This window comes from Pelodiscus sinensis, unplaced genomic scaffold, assembly GCF_049634645.1.
Source record: "Pelodiscus sinensis isolate JC-2024 unplaced genomic scaffold, ASM4963464v1 ctg97, whole genome shotgun sequence".
NCBI classification, from domain to species: domain Eukaryota; kingdom Metazoa; phylum Chordata; order Testudines; family Trionychidae; genus Pelodiscus; species Pelodiscus sinensis.
This window is the reverse complement of record NW_027465982.1, coordinates 247-13978: the sequence shown is the minus strand read 5'-3', so window position 1 is coordinate 13978 and position 13732 is coordinate 247. Positions and strand designations below refer to the sequence as shown.

Sequence of the window (13732 nt, the reverse complement as noted above, 5' to 3'; positions counted from 1 at the left end):
GCGAACCCGACCGTGCCTTGAGCTGCCACGGCCAGTGGGGGCAGAGCCCGGGGCTGTCGCGGGCAGGGAGGAGTCGGAGAGCCCAGGCAGGCGTCGGCAGCTGACTGAGCCCCCCCGGACAGACGCCCCCGCCCGCCGGACGGACAGACGCCCGCGCACCCCGGACAGACGCCCGCGCCCCCGCCCGCCGGACAGATGCCGACGCCCCCGCCCCCCCCCCGCCCGCCGGACAGACGCCCGCGCCCGCTGGACAGACCCCCCCCCGCCCGCCGGACGGACAGACACCCGCGCACCCCCGGACAGACGCCCGCGCCCCCCCGCCCGCCAGACGGACAGACGCCCGCGCACCCCCCGCCCGCCAGACGGACAGATGCCCGCGCCCCCCTGCCTGCCAGACGGACAGACGCCCGCGCCCCCCCGCCCGCCGGACAGACGTGCACACCCCACGCTTAAGCCCAGCCCCTCGCCTTTATTTCCAGGTGTGGGGGCGCTGGGAGCAGGGTCTCGCTCCCCCGCCCCGGGCAGGGCCCTGCTGTTACACTGTTTGTTACCTTTAAAGCAAAGAAAACCTGGTGCCTTCCCTGGCCTGGCTGGTGTGCTCTGTGGGCCGGGCGCAGCCCCACCCGCACGGGGCCAAGCCGCCCCACCCCCAACCCCAGCCTGTGGCACAGCCCCTGGGCCCTGCGCCCCCGGAGCGACCTCCGGCTCCTTCCCACCCTGCTGGGCCCAGGGGCACCAGGAACCCGCCAAGCCCAGAAACAGCAGCAAGGGCAGGCACCGGGGCGGCTCATCCTGAGGCAGGGCAGGAGTCGGGGGCTGCTGTCCCGGGGCCGGTTTGGCATGGGGAGGTGCACACAGGAGTCAGAGCCCTCGGGCGCAGCACCGGCTTCCCCGCCTCTGGGCCCAGCTCCATGGCCCCCAAGGAGCCGAAGCAGTGACCCTGGGGTGCACCCTTCCCCGTGCCATGGTCCCCTCCCCTCCCCTCGGCCAGAGGCACAGGGCTCAGCCGCGGCGGTGCTAGGGGGGGCCGGGCCGGCCCCGGCGGTGCGCCTGCAGGCAGGCCGTGGAGCAGAAGGAGCACTCGAGGTAGTGGAAGGGGATCCGGCCCAGCAGCGACTCCCCACACTGCCAGCAGCGCCTGCACAAAGCACAAGGTACAGCGTGGGCTGGGGCGCGGAGCCTGCCTGGCCCCCCAGGTCCCTGCTCCCCCGCAGACTGGGCCTTGCCCCCTTCCCGCCCGCAGCAGGGGCAGCGCCCAGCGCCCTCACCTGGGGTTGGCCAGCATCGCGCTGGCCTCCGGCGGCTGGGCAGCCAGTCTCCGCTCGGCAGCCAGGGCCCTCTGGGGAGCAGAGAGACGGAGCTCAGTGCGGGGGAGAGCCAGGCAGCCCCCGGCCCGGCTGAGTCGCAGCTCCAGGCTCGCAGCCCCCAGGGACGGGCCGCCCAGGCCTCACCTTCTCCCGGTCCGGCAGGGCCGCAAAGCGCCGCTTCTCCTCCTGCTCCTGCGCCAGCCGCTGCTGCTGCTCCCTCAGCTCCTGCGCCCGCTGCTTCCGCTGCGCCTTCTGCGCCCGCTGCTTCTCCAGCCGCTTGGCCTCCATCTCCGCCGTCAGGGGCCCGGGCACCTGGGCAGGGGCGGGCCGGGAGTCACGGGCAGAGGCTGCAGGCTGCGCTGGGCCAGGGGCTGGTTCCTCGTGGCTGCTGCGGGGCAGCAACACCGCGGCTCCATCTGGCTCGCCGGCCTGCCTCCCCCCAGGGCCACGGGCCCTTCCTGGCCCCCCCCAGGGCTGAGCAGGGTCCAGCAGGCGGGAGCCAGGCCCCCGGGGGGGAGGGCTCCGGGGGCGGGTGGCAGCAGGTGGCACCCACCTGGGCCCGCCCGTAGTCGTACTGGGCCGGGTGCTCCCCCATGTACTTGCGGAAGGCGGCGCGGGTCGGCTTGTCGGCGGAGACGCAGTACGGGGGCCGCTCCCGCCGGTCCCTAGGAGCCAAGCAGAGCAGCTCAGAGCCCCTGCCCCACAACAGCCGGGCCCCTAGGGCTGCGTCGTCCTGGGGAGACTCGGGCCCCTCCCAAGGGCTGGGCCCGCGGGGGGCAGGGGGCTCGGCGACTGGAGCAATGCAGGCACAGGCAGCTCCCCGCGGGGCCCGGCCCAGCCCAACACCAGGGCCCGGGGAGCCGTGGGGCATGCGACTGCCCAGGGCGCGGGGGGAGGGCACTGGCCCTGAGCAGTGCAGGAACGTGCACCCCCCCTCCCGGGGCCAGGCGGTGCCCTGCTGGGCGCGTACCTGAGCGTCCCCCCCCCCCCCGGCGGTGCCCTGCTGGGCGCATACCTGAGCGTCTCTCCCCCCCCCCCCCCGGCGGTGCCCTGCTGGGCGCGTACCTGAGCGTCTTCCCCCCCCCCCGGCGGTGCCCTGCTGGGCGCGTACCTGAGCGTCTCCCCCCCCCCCCCGGCGGTGCCCTGCTGGGCGCGTACCTGAGCGTCTCCCCCCCCCCCCCCCGGCGGTGCCCTGCTGGGCGCGTACCTGAGCGTCTCCCCCCCCCCCCCGGCGGTGCCCTGCTGGGCGCGTACCTGAGCGTCTCCCCCCCCCGGCGGTGCCCTGCTGGGCGCGTACCTGAGCGTCCCCCCCCCCCCCGGCGGTGCCCTGCTGGGCGCGTACCTGAGCGTCTCCCCCCCCCGGCGGTGCCCTGCTGGGCGCGTACCTGAGCGTCTCCCCCCCCCGGCGGTGCCCTGCTGGGCGCGTACCTGAGCGTCTCCCCCCCCCGGCGGTGCCCTGCTGGGCGCGTACCTGAGCGTCTCCCCCCCCCGGCGGTGCCCTGCTGGGCGCGTACCTGAGCGTCTCCCCCCCCGGCGGTGCCCTGCTGGGCGCGTACCTGAGCGTCTCCCCCCCCCGGCGGTGCCCTGCTGGGCGCGTACCTGAGCGTCTCCCCCCCCGGCGGTGCCCTGCTGGGCGCGTACCTGAGCGTCTCCCCCCCGGCGGTGCCCTGCTGGGCGCGTACCTGAGCGTCTCCCCCCCCGGCGGTGCCCTGCTGGGCGCGTACCTGAGCGCAGGGTCGGCCCCGGCCTCCAGCAACAGTCTCACGGCCGCCCCCTGGCCTGCGGCCGCTGCCACATGCAGCAGTGTGGAGCCCTCCCCGTCCACAGGCGCGCGGAGCAGGGAGAGCAGCCATGGGGCCGGCCCCTCCCCCTGCGGCTGGCCGTGGGGCTCGCTGCTGGCTGGGGGCGCCCCGCTCTGCACCGTGCCCAGCAGGCGCTGCAGCGTCCCCGCGGCCCCCGTCCTGCAGGCCGTGAAGAGGGCGTCCCGGAGCTGGTCCTGCGGAGCTGCGGGGAGGGAAGGACGGAGCTCGGCAGGGAACCCGGCGGCGCCACGGCCCTGCCCAGGGGCGCCCCCGCAGCACGAGCCTGATGCCCCCGAGCCACAGGGGCACCTGCCCGCCCCCGCCCCTCGGGTCATTAGTGGCCACCCGGCTCCTCCTTTAACCCGCTGACGTCCCTCCCGGAGCCACCCGCAGCCCCACCGGGCCGGGAAGGCCTCGGCTCCAGGGCCCTTCCCTGCCCCCCGGCTCCTCCTTTAACCCGCTGACGTCCCTCCCGGAGCCACCCGCAGCCCCACTGGGCCGGGAAGGCCTCGGCTCCAGGGCCCTTCCCTGCCCCCCGGCTCCTCCTTTAACCCGCTGACGTCCCTCCCGGAGCCACCCGCAGCCCCACCGGGCCGGGAAGGCCTCGGCTCCAGGGCCCTTCCCTGCCCCCCGGCTCCTCCACGTCCCACTTCGAACCTGGCCCCCAAGGGGACGCTGCCCCCGGCACCCTGCGGCGTGCCAGACCAGGGCCTTCCCGCTGGCCCCACAGCCCCCGCTCCCCCTGCCCGTTCTGTGCAGCTGGCCTCCCCAACCGCCCCTTGCGCCAGCAGCAGGGGAGGAGCAGCCCCAGCACGGCCCGGCCCCACTCACCTCCTGCCACCCAGGGAACAGGCCCCTCCTGGGGGTCCACCGCCGGCTCCGCCCCTGGCTGTGGCACTGAGCCCTCGGGCTCGCTGTGGCCTCCTGGCCCCTCAGCACGGGCCCCTGCTCCGGGAAGGGAGGAAGAGGGCTAGAAACCCGTCCCGGGCAGACCCGTCCCCCAGCCCTGCCGGCAAAGGCCTTGTCCCGGAGGAGAAAGGCGCCCGGTTAGCCCCCCAGCCGGGGCTCCCCGCAAGCTGGCCTGGCAGGGCCACCAGCAGCACCCGGCCCAGGGCGCCCCCGGTCTCACCTCTCTCCACTTTGTCTCTCTTCTTCCTCCTCTTGCGGCTTCGCTTGGGCATCACCTCGAATTCCCGGAGCTGCAGGGTCCCCAGCGTCACCTCCACGGTCTCCAGCTCCCCAGCCTGGCTCTCCTCCTCCTCCTCCTCCTCCTCCTCGTCGTCCTGCCCCGGGGCTTCAGGGAGACGGGAGGGAGCTGGGCTGGGCCCACAGCAGCCATGGGTCGGCCCCAGTGCTCTCTGCCCTGCCCCGCCCCCGCAGGCTGTTCCCTGCCGCCTGCTGTGGCACTGGGCCCAGTGCTAGGCCCCATCCCCCGCAGTCCACGGAAACCCCCATGGGGGGGCAAGTCAGCCAGTGGCCCCCCCCCTCCACTCACTGCTGCCGGTGCCCTGCTGAGGCTCTTCCACAGGCCCACGTGGTTCTTTCCTCCAGCCCTTCCGGGGGGAGCCTGCGAGATCCGCCGGCGCCGTGTCCTTCCCTGTGGGACAGGAGCCTCGTGTCCGTGGGCTGCCGCACCCCAGCCCAGGGGGCCGGGGGCAGGAGAGGGCGCGCAGCCACCACCGCCCCTGGGGGAGGCACCCGCTGCCCCCCAGGAACTCTGACGTAGGCAGAGCCCCCCCCAGCTCTCACCGAACACCTGCAGGGTGGCCAGGGCCACGTGCACTCGCAGCAGCTCCCTGAGGGTGGCCCTGCGGGTGCTGAAGGGGATGTTGCAGACCCGGGGGTCGTCCTTGCGCAGAGGGGGGGTCCTGCCACCGAAGAGCAGGGCCCGGCTGCCACGCGGGGCCCGCAGGAAGATGCGCTGGGCTCCCTGCAGATGCTGCGCCCAGCTGGCCAGCAGGTCCTGGACGTCCTGGGGGGAGGGGAGGGGAGGGGTCACCGCTGGCTCCCGTGCGGCTGGGGGGCTGGGGTACGCCGGCAGCAGGCCGCTCGCTGCACCCGGAATAGCGCGGTGCAAGCACAGAGCCCCGGGCTGCCTGCCAGCACCGGCCCCAGCGGCGAGAGCCGTCAGCCTCCAGGCCGGACTGGGGGGGGCAGCGGCCGGGTCTCTCTGCAGAGGGGCAATGCCCAGGGGACGAGAGGCTCTGAGGGGAGCTGTGGCGAGAGAGCTGGGAAGAGGGCGGCTGAGGGTTGAGGGCAGGCTGGCCGTGGCGGGGGAGGGCGCGGCTCTGCAGTCCAGCCCAGCCCCACAGCAGGACCCTGCACCCCAGGCCCAGCGCCCCCCAGAACACACAAGCCTGGGACACGCGTGGGAGGCCCGGCCCGGTCTGGGCGGGGGGGGGGAGGGGGAGAGGGCATCCCAAGCACAGGGCTGCCCCGCGGGTGCCCCACCCCAAGCAGGGGGCTGTGGAAACCTGGCGGCATCCCCACGGGCGGGAAGCCCCGTCCCAGCCCTGCAGCCAGGCCCCGCGCGCCGCCTCTCCCCGCCCCTACGCACCCTGCCCAGCCTCTGCCGCCCCAGGACTCCCGCGAGGCAGCGGCCTGGGCCCACCTTGAGCAGCGCTGCCTCGTTGTAGCGCCGCAGCGAGGCGCCGGCGGATCTGGGCAGGGAGGCCTGGCCCTGGGCGTCGCGCAGCCCCTGCGCCGTGCCCCGCCGGGCACGCACTGTGTAGCGGTGGAAGGTCTTGTGCACCAGCACCTCCGGCCTGGGAAAGAGACCCCTGAGCAGCGGGCACGGGCACCCAGGGCGAGAGCGGCCTGGGCTCTGGCACCGGCCCCGGAGCCCCGCTCACGAACAGCCAGAGCGCTGGGGCACAGGCGACGGCTCCGGAGTGCCACGTAGCTGGGGGAGGGGGCGATGCCGTCGGGGCCAGCTCTGGGCAAGGGCCCATATCCCCACGTGGCCTTGCCAAGGCGCCGGAGCCAGCCACGGACTCACCCCCTGAAGACGGCTCCCGCGAAGTGCCCCCCGCCTGTCATCAGGATCACCCAGCAGGTGCCTGCGCCCAGGCTCCGCAGCGATGCCACCAGCTCCGCCTGCTGCTCACCGCTGCCCTGGCACACGGACACCCCTGTCAGCAGCCCAGCGCCCCACCACGGGCACAGGCATCGTGGGGGGAGGGGCAGCCTGGGGCTCACCCAGGTGGCAGGGGCTCATCAGGTGGTTCTGCCCACGTGAGCTGGGCTGGGCCTGCCCCCCACGCCCCTGGGCAAGGATAAACCCAGCCGACTTGGCTATTGGAACAGCCAGATCCCGGCAGGCCCGGTGCCAGGGGCCAGGAGCGGCAGGGCAGGGGCCCCGCCGCGCCTTGCTTGCCTTGGTGCTCAGCACACAGCGGTAGGCGGAGAGCAGCTGGCCCTGGGAGTTGCGCAGCAGGACCCTAGCCGAGCGGGTGCCCAGGGGGTGGCTCTGCCGGCTGCTCCCTGGAGGCGGATCAGACTCCTGGCTGGAACCGGAGCCCTCAGAATCGGAGCCGGAGATGCTGGAGACGTCACCTGCAAACCAGGCCCGGGTGAGGCCACAGCGCCGAGGAAGGACACGTCCGAGAAGGACGAGCAGGGACCAGGGTCACAGAGCCACCTGCTCCAAACCCCAGCTGGAGACCCAGCCATCCCCCAAGGGTCCTCGCCTCCGCTCGCCCCCAGCCCGTAGGCCACGTGCAGCCCACTGGGCAGAGGCTGGGGAGGGAGAGTGCCGCATGACGGGGTGCTGGGGGGGAAGACGCGAGTGTTTGGGGAGAGACACCTGCAGGACGTGAGGTCCTCACAGAGGTGTCCCCCACAGCCTGGTCCCACAGGCCAGGCCAGAGCCAGCTAGGACCTGCCTTGCCACAGCCAGGGACAGGCAGCTGCTGGGCTGCAGGGCAGTGGGACGGGTGCTCAGGCTTCTCCTGCGGCCCTCGGCCCTGAGGAAGGGCTGCTGCGACGGGCGGCCCTGGCCGAAAGCTCCGCTAATTCGGCACCTCTCCACCCAAAGGGGTCCCCTTCGGAGGCCACCCCCAGGCTCAGCGGCCGGAGAACTGATCGTCCAGTGGCAGAAAGGCCAGTCCGGGCCCAGCGGGCAAGACCAACGCAGCTGGCTGCCGCCTCCAGTGGCAGTGATGGGCACAGGCGGGGCGGGAGGAAGGGACGCTCCAGCTTACCCCACAGCCCGAGCACAGCGCCGGCGGGCGGCCCCTGGAGAACGTGGCTGCTGACACCAAGGGGCGCGCCCACGACAGCAGCCCTCACCTGCGCGGGTCTTCTCCTCGAACTCCTCGGCCGCCAGCGCCCGGCGCCCCCGCAACCGCTGCTTCAGGTTGAAGCGGTGCCAGTCCAGGCGGTAATGCTCCGTCTGGGAAGGAGGGGGTGAGACAGGGCACCCAGAGCCACGTTCTCCCCAGCCCGGATGGAAGGAAGGGCCACGCCCCAGGACTGGCCAGGAGAGGCCCCTTAGCGATACCAGCCAGCCGGGACTTGGGGGTCAGCAGAACCTGCCTTGTATCCCACGGTCCCTGGGGGAGCTAGTGCCCACTACTGCCAGGTCCCATCCTGCCCCGGGCCGCACGGACCTGGCACCAGCTTCCGAGAGCCGGCCTGACCCCCGAGCCCAGCCGGTAACGTGGCTATGCTGGAGCACCCAGACCTGCCCAACCGCAGGGCCCTGGAGCCTCAGGAATGCACTTGACAGGCTTCAAATAGAACACATGGCAGCCTCCCTCGTCCTGATGGAGACTACAAGGCCCAGCATGCAACTCTCAGCCTTGTGCCCGGGGCTCAGCCCAGTGTGGAGCCCTGCGTCTCGAGCCCGCTCGTCTCCGGGCTCCTCTGTGTATCCCCGTCACGGCCGCAGCGCGCCATGGCCCACGTGCCAGCCATCCCCCTGCCCTGCCCAGCACGCGCCCAGCTCAGCCACGCTTCACCCACCTGCTCCTCCCTGCTGTCAAACGCCTGTGAGCAGGCTGCGCAGCACATCCGGTCCGATATCTCCGGGGTGCCTCGGGCTCTCTCCTGCCCCCCGACCACAGCAGCCTTCTCTGAAAGAGGGAGCGGAGCTCAGGGAAGGTATGCCCCTTCTCTTGGAGAGGGGCAGAGGGCCGCTGGCCAGACAGGTAACTCCCACGCGTGGTTACTGCAAAGGGGACGGAGTCAGGACGCTAGAGTCTGTCTGGACTTGCCACTGCCTTGATGCATGGCCCTGGGGAAGTTACTGTACCTCCGGACTGCCATTTCCCCACCTGTCACACAGGGACAATACTGACCAACTCGACAGCTTATTAAAACCAATAAGCGAAAGTTCTCCTTCACACAGCGCATAGTAAACCTGTGGAACTCCTTGCCAGAGGAGGCTGTGAAGGCTAGGACTATAAGGGTATGTCTAAACTACATGGCTCCGTAGATTTGTTTGTTTGGCAAAGGGAAATGAAGCAGCGATTTAAATAATCGCGGCTTCATTAAAATTTACATGGCTGCCGCGCTGAGCAGCTGTTTGTCGGCTCAAGCGCTAGTCTGGACGCTCCCCTGTCGAAATGAAAGCCTTTTATCGACATCCCAGTAAACCTCATCCTACGAGGCATAACGGGGAGGTCGATAAAGGGCTTTCAGATCGGCGCGGAGCATCCAGACTAGCGCGCTGAGCCGACAAACAGCTGATCAGCTGTTTGTCGGCTCAGCGTGGCAGCCATGTAAATTTAAATGAAGCTGCGATTATTTAAATCGCGGCTTCATTTCCCTTTGCCGATCCGTCTAATCTACATGGCTCCGTGGATGGAGCCATGTAGTCTAGACACACCCTAAGAGTTTAAAGAGAAGCTAGATAATTTCATGGAGGTTAGGTCCATAAAAGGCTATTAGCCAGGGGATAAATTGGTGTCCTTGGCCTCTGTCTGTCAGAGGCTGGAGAGGGATGGCAGGAGACAAATCTCTTGATCATTGTCTTCGGTCCACCCCCTCTGGGGCACCTGGTGCTGGCCACTGTGGGCAGACAGGAGACTGGGCTAGATGGACCTTTGGTCTGACCCAGTCCGGCCATTCTCCTGTTCTTATGGCAGGCGGAGTTGGAAGTGTGAAGTGTTTTGTGCTCCTTGGGCTGAAGGCTCTTGACTGGGGAAAAGCATCTCCCAAGCAGAGCCCCTCCCCTCGAGCTGATCGGAAGGAGGGGTCCCCACCGTGCCCGGAAGGATGGGGTACTTCCTAAGGCGGGACTGACTCTGGGTGCCCTCCCGCCTGCCCTCCACGAAGCCCCGTGGCTGGCTCCAAGCAGCTGGCTGGCTTTCAGACACTACCTTGTGTCTCGGTATCGGAGCCCGTGGACGGCCCGGCCTCTGACCAGGCGCTGACCAGGGTGAGTCCATGCAGGAAGGCGGGGTCCTGGGCAGCCTCCCACACAGACCGGACCTCAGGCGGCTGCATTGCTCCCAGCAGGCTGTGAAGGAGCGAGAGTGAGAAGCAGAAACCCTGGGCAGGCGCCCTCAGCCTTGGCACCCACGGCCCTGGGCAGCAGCGCCACGGCTCTTGGCATCACGCCCTGGGGCCAGCCGCTCCCGCGCAGGCAGTGGCAGGGGCCACCAGGCCCTCATGGCCCCCCGGCAGGGCCAGGCCGCTGCCTTTGGAGGGGACGGTCCCGCAGCCGGGTGGCCGAGCGCCTGGTCAGCCTGCCACGGGCTGCGCCTCGGCCATCTCCCCCGCCCCGCCGGCGCCCGGCGCTGCTCTGGCCAACGGGCCGCGAGTCGGGCTCTGTGCCCGGAGACCGGGACTCTGGCGCCAGGCTGGGCGGGGGGCTGGGGCGCCACGTTCCCCGCCCCCCTGGGTCCCCCCCATTCCCTGCCATGCCGCCCCCTGGCTCCCTCCATTCCCCGCCCCCCCAGGTCCCCCCCATTCCCTGCCATGCCGCCCCCTGGCTCCCTCCGTTCCCCGCCCCCCCAGGTCCCCCCCATTCCCTGCCACGCCACCCCCCGCCCCTCTCGTTCCCCGCCCCCCCCGAACCCCCCATTCCCTGCCACGCCGCCCCCCGCCCCCCCGTTCCCTGCCATGCCGCCCCCCGGCCCCCTCCGTTCCCCGCCCCCCCCGGAACCCCCCATTCCCTGCCACGCCGCCCCCCGCCCCCCTGTTCCCCGCCCCCCCAGCCCCCTCCCTTCCCCGCCCCCCGGCCCCCTCCATTCCCCGCCCCCCCAGGTCCCCCCCATTCCCTGCCACGCCGCCCCCCGCCCCCCCGTTCCCTGCCCCCCCCAGGTCCCCCCCATTCCCTGCCACGCCGCCCCCCGCCCCCCCGGGCAACGCCTGGCAACTGGCGCGGGCGGGGGGCTCGGAGGGCGGGGCGAGCTCACCGGGCCCCGCCCCCCGGGCTGAGTCTCGCTGCGGGCCCCCGGCCGCGAGGGCGGCGCCCACCCGGCCCCGGGCAGGAAGCAGGCAGCGCTCTTCTCCCCGAGCCGCGACACGCGCCTGACGTCACATCCGCCCCTCTACGGGGCGCCGTCGAGGACAATCCCGTAGCCCCGCCCCTCCGTTGCGCAACCCCCTCGGATTGGCCCGCGAGGCCCCTCCCGCACGCCCCGATTGGCCGCCGGAGCCGCCCGTTCTGAAGGGGCGGGACGAGGCAGGCAGCGGCCCGGCCTGGCGCAGGAGCGAGCGGCTGGGGCCGGTTACCGGGGAGACCGGGCAGGTGAGGGGGGGGTCGGCGAGCGGGGGGCGGGGCGAGTTTCTCCTGGGGGGGCTGCCCGGGGCCCCCCCCGGCCTGTCCCCCCCGACTCGCTCTCCCCCCCCCCGGCCTGTCCCCCCCCCGACTCGCTCTCCCCCCCCCCCCCGGCCTGTCCCCCCCGACTCGCTCTCCCCCCCCCCGGCCTGTCCCCCCCCCGACTCGCTCTCCCCCCCCCCGGCCTGTCCCCCCCGACTCGCTCTCCCCCCCCCCGGCCTGTCCCCCCCCCCCGACTCGCTCTCCCCCCCCCGGCCGGTCCCCCCCCGACTCGCTCTCCCCCCCCCCGGCCTATCCCCCCCCCCCGACTCGCTCTCCCCCCCCCCGGCCTGTCCCCCCCCGACTCGCTCTCCCCCCCCCGGCCTGTCCCCCCCGACTCGCTCTCCCCCCCCCCCGGCCTGTCCCCCCCCCGACTCGCTCTCCCCCCCCCCGGCCTGTCCCCCCCGACTCGCTCTCCCCCCCCCCGGCCTGTCCCCCCCCCGACTCGCTCTCCCCCCCCCGGCCTGTCCCCCCCCCCGACTCGCTCTCCCCCCCCCGGCCTGTCCCCCCCCCCGACTCGCTCTCCCCCCCCCGGCCTGTCCCCCCCCGACTCGCTCTTCCCCCCCCCGGCCTGTCCCCCCCCGACTCGCTCTCCCCCCCCCGGCCTGTCCCCCCCCCGACTCGCTCTCCCCCCCCCGGCCTGTCCCCCCGCCGACTCGCTGTCCCCCCCCGACTCGCTCTCCCCCCCCCGGCCTGTCCCCCCCCGACTCGCTCTCCCCCCCCCGGCCTGTCCCCCCCCGACTCGCTCTCCCCCCCCCGGCCTGTCCCCCCCCCCCCACACGCTCTCCCCCCCCCCGACTCGCTCTCCCCCCCCGGCCGGTCCCCCCCCGACTCGCTCTCCCCCCCCGGCCGGTCCCCCCCCGACTCGCTCTCCCCCCCCCGGCCGGTCCCCCCCCGACTCGCTCTCCCCCCCCCCGGCCGGTCCCCCCCCGACTCGCTCTCCCCCCCCGGCCTGTCCCCCCCGACTCGCTCTCCCCCCCCCGGCCTGTCCCCCCCCGACTCGCTCTCCCCCCCCGGCCTGTCCCCCCCCGACTCGCTCTCCCCCCCGCCTCGCTCTCCCCCCCCGCCTGTCCCCCCCCGCCTCGCTCTCCCCCCCCCGCCTGTCCCCCCCCGCCTCGCTCTCCCCCCCCGGCCTGTCCCCCCCGACTCGCTCTCCCCCCCGCCTGTCCCCCCCGACTCGCTCTCCCCCCCCCGGCCTGTCCCCCCCCGACTCGCTCTACCCCCCCGGCCTGTCCCCCCCCGACTCGCTCTCCCCCCCCCGTGGCCTGTCCCCCCCGGACTCGCTCCCCCCCCCCGGCCTGTCCCCCCCCGACTCGCTCCCCCCCCCGTGGCCTGTCCCCCCCGGACTCGCTCTCCCCCCCCGGCCTGTCCCCCCCCGACTCGCTCTCCCCCCCGTGGCCTGTCCCCCCCCGACTCGCTCTCCCCCCCCCGGCCTGTCCCCCCCGACTCGCTCTCCCCCCCCCGGCCGGTCCCCCCCCGACTCGCTCTCCCCCCCCCCGGCCGGTCCCCCCCCCGACTCGCTCTCCCCCCCCGGCCTGTCCCCCCCGACTCGCTCTCCCCCCCCGGCCTGTCCCCCCCCGACTCGCTCTCCCCCCCGCCTCGCTCTCCCCCCCCGCCTGTCCCCCCCCGACTCGCTCTCCCCCCCCGGCCTGTCCCCCCCGACTCGCTCTCCCCCCCGCCTGTCCCCCCCGACTCGCTCTCCCCCCCCGGCCTGTCCCCCCCCGACTCGCTCTACCCCCCCGGCCTGTCCCCCCCCCGACTCGCTCTCCCCCCCCCGGCCTGTCCCCCCCCCGACTCGCTCTCCCCCCCCCGGCCTGTCCCCCCCGGACTCGCTCTCCCCCCCCGGCCTGTCCCCCCCCGACTCGCTCTCCCCCCCGTGGCCTGTCCCCCCCCCGACTCGCTCTCCCCCCCCCCCAGCCGGTCCGCCCCCCGACTCACTCTCCCCCCCCGGCCAGTCCCCCCCCGACTCGCTCTCCCCCCCCCGGCCGGTCCCCCCCCGACTCGCTCTCTCCCCCCCCCGGCCGGTCCCCCCCCCCGACTCGCTCTCCCCCCCCGGCCTGTCCCCCCCCGACTCGCTCTCCCCCCCCCGACTCGCTCTCCCCCCCCCCGGCCTGTCCCCCCCGACTCGCTCTCCCCCCCCCGGCCTGTCCCCCCCCGACTCGCTCTCCCCCCCCGACTCGCTCTCCCCCCTCCCGGCCTGTCCCCCCCGACTCGCTCTCCCCCCCCCGGCCTGTCCCCCCCGACTCGCTCTCCCCCCCCCGTGGCCTGTCCCCCCCCGACTCGCTCTCCCCCCCCGTGGCCTGTCCCCCCCCGACTCGCTCTCCCCCCCCCGTGGCCTGTCCCCCCCCGACTCGCTCTCCCCCCCCGTGGCCTGTCCCCCCCGACTCGCTCTCCCCCCCCGTGGCCTGTCCCCCCCGGACTCGCTCTCCCCCCCCGGCCTGTCCCCCCCCTGACTCGCTCTCCCCCCCCCCGGCCTGTCCCCCCCCTGACTCGCTCTCCCCCCCCCGGCCTGTCCCCCCCGACTCGCTCTCCCCCCCCCGGCCTGTCCCCCCCCGACTCGCTCTCCCCCCCCCGGCCTGTCCCCCCCCCGACTCGCTCTCCCCCCCCCGGCCTGTCCCCCCCGACTCGCTCTCCCCCCCGACTCGCTCTCCCCCCCCGGCCTGTCCCCCCCGACTCGCTCTCCCCCCCGGCCTGTCCCCCCCCGACTCGCTCTCCCCCCCCCGGCCGGTCCCCCCCCGACTCGCTCTCCCCCCCCGGCCGGTCCCCCCCCGACTCGCTCTCCCCCCCCGGCCGGTCCCCCCCCCGACTCGCTCTCCCCCCCCGGCCTGTCCCCCCCGACTCGCTCTCCCCCCCCC

The 13732-nt window shown here is 74.2% G+C and overlaps 1 protein-coding gene across 3 annotated transcripts; it reads right to left on the bottom strand.

Annotated features, from left to right (window-relative positions):
- Positions 1 to 658: 658 nt before the first annotated feature.
- On the bottom strand, positions 659 to 10614 carry LOC142825639 (tRNA endonuclease ANKZF1-like). Of its 3 annotated transcripts, XM_075917678.1 has the most exons (16): positions 10535 to 10614; positions 9433 to 9572; positions 8075 to 8184; positions 7400 to 7502; positions 6486 to 6664; positions 6108 to 6223; positions 5721 to 5874; positions 4859 to 5081; positions 4605 to 4706; positions 4239 to 4403; positions 3941 to 4054; positions 3032 to 3311; positions 1861 to 1972; positions 1452 to 1619; positions 1269 to 1339; positions 659 to 1138 (listed from the first exon to the last, which is right to left on the bottom strand). In XM_075917678.1, the coding sequence occupies exons 2-16, from the start codon at positions 9557 to 9559 to the stop codon at positions 1018 to 1020; spliced, it is 2145 nt and encodes a 714-aa protein (XP_075773793.1). In that variant the 5' UTR covers positions 9560 to 9572; positions 10535 to 10614; the 3' UTR covers positions 659 to 1017. The 3 variants fall into 3 exon arrangements, with proteins under 3 accessions (XP_075773793.1, XP_075773792.1, XP_075773794.1); XM_075917677.1 differs by lacking the exon at positions 10535 to 10614 and having other exon boundaries at positions 661 to 1138; positions 9433 to 10014; XM_075917679.1 differs by lacking the exons at positions 659 to 1138; positions 1269 to 1339; positions 1452 to 1619; positions 10535 to 10614 and adding an exon at positions 1627 to 1695 and having other exon boundaries at positions 9433 to 10016.
- Positions 10615 to 13732: the final 3118 nt, after the last annotated feature.

Coding starts and splice junctions, on each gene's coding strand:
- LOC142825639 (XM_075917678.1), bottom strand. CDS start 9,559: ATGCAGCCGCCTGAGGTCCGGTCTGTGTGGGAGGCTGCCCAGGACCCC. Junction 7,503..8,074: donor TTGACAGCAGGGAGGAGCAG/GTGGGTGAAGCG, acceptor CCTCCTTCCCAG/ACGGAGCATTACCGCCTGGA. Junction 5,875..6,107: donor GCGGGAGCCGTCTTCAGGGG/GTGAGTCCGTGG, acceptor TCTCTTTCCCAG/GCCGGAGGTGCTGGTGCACA.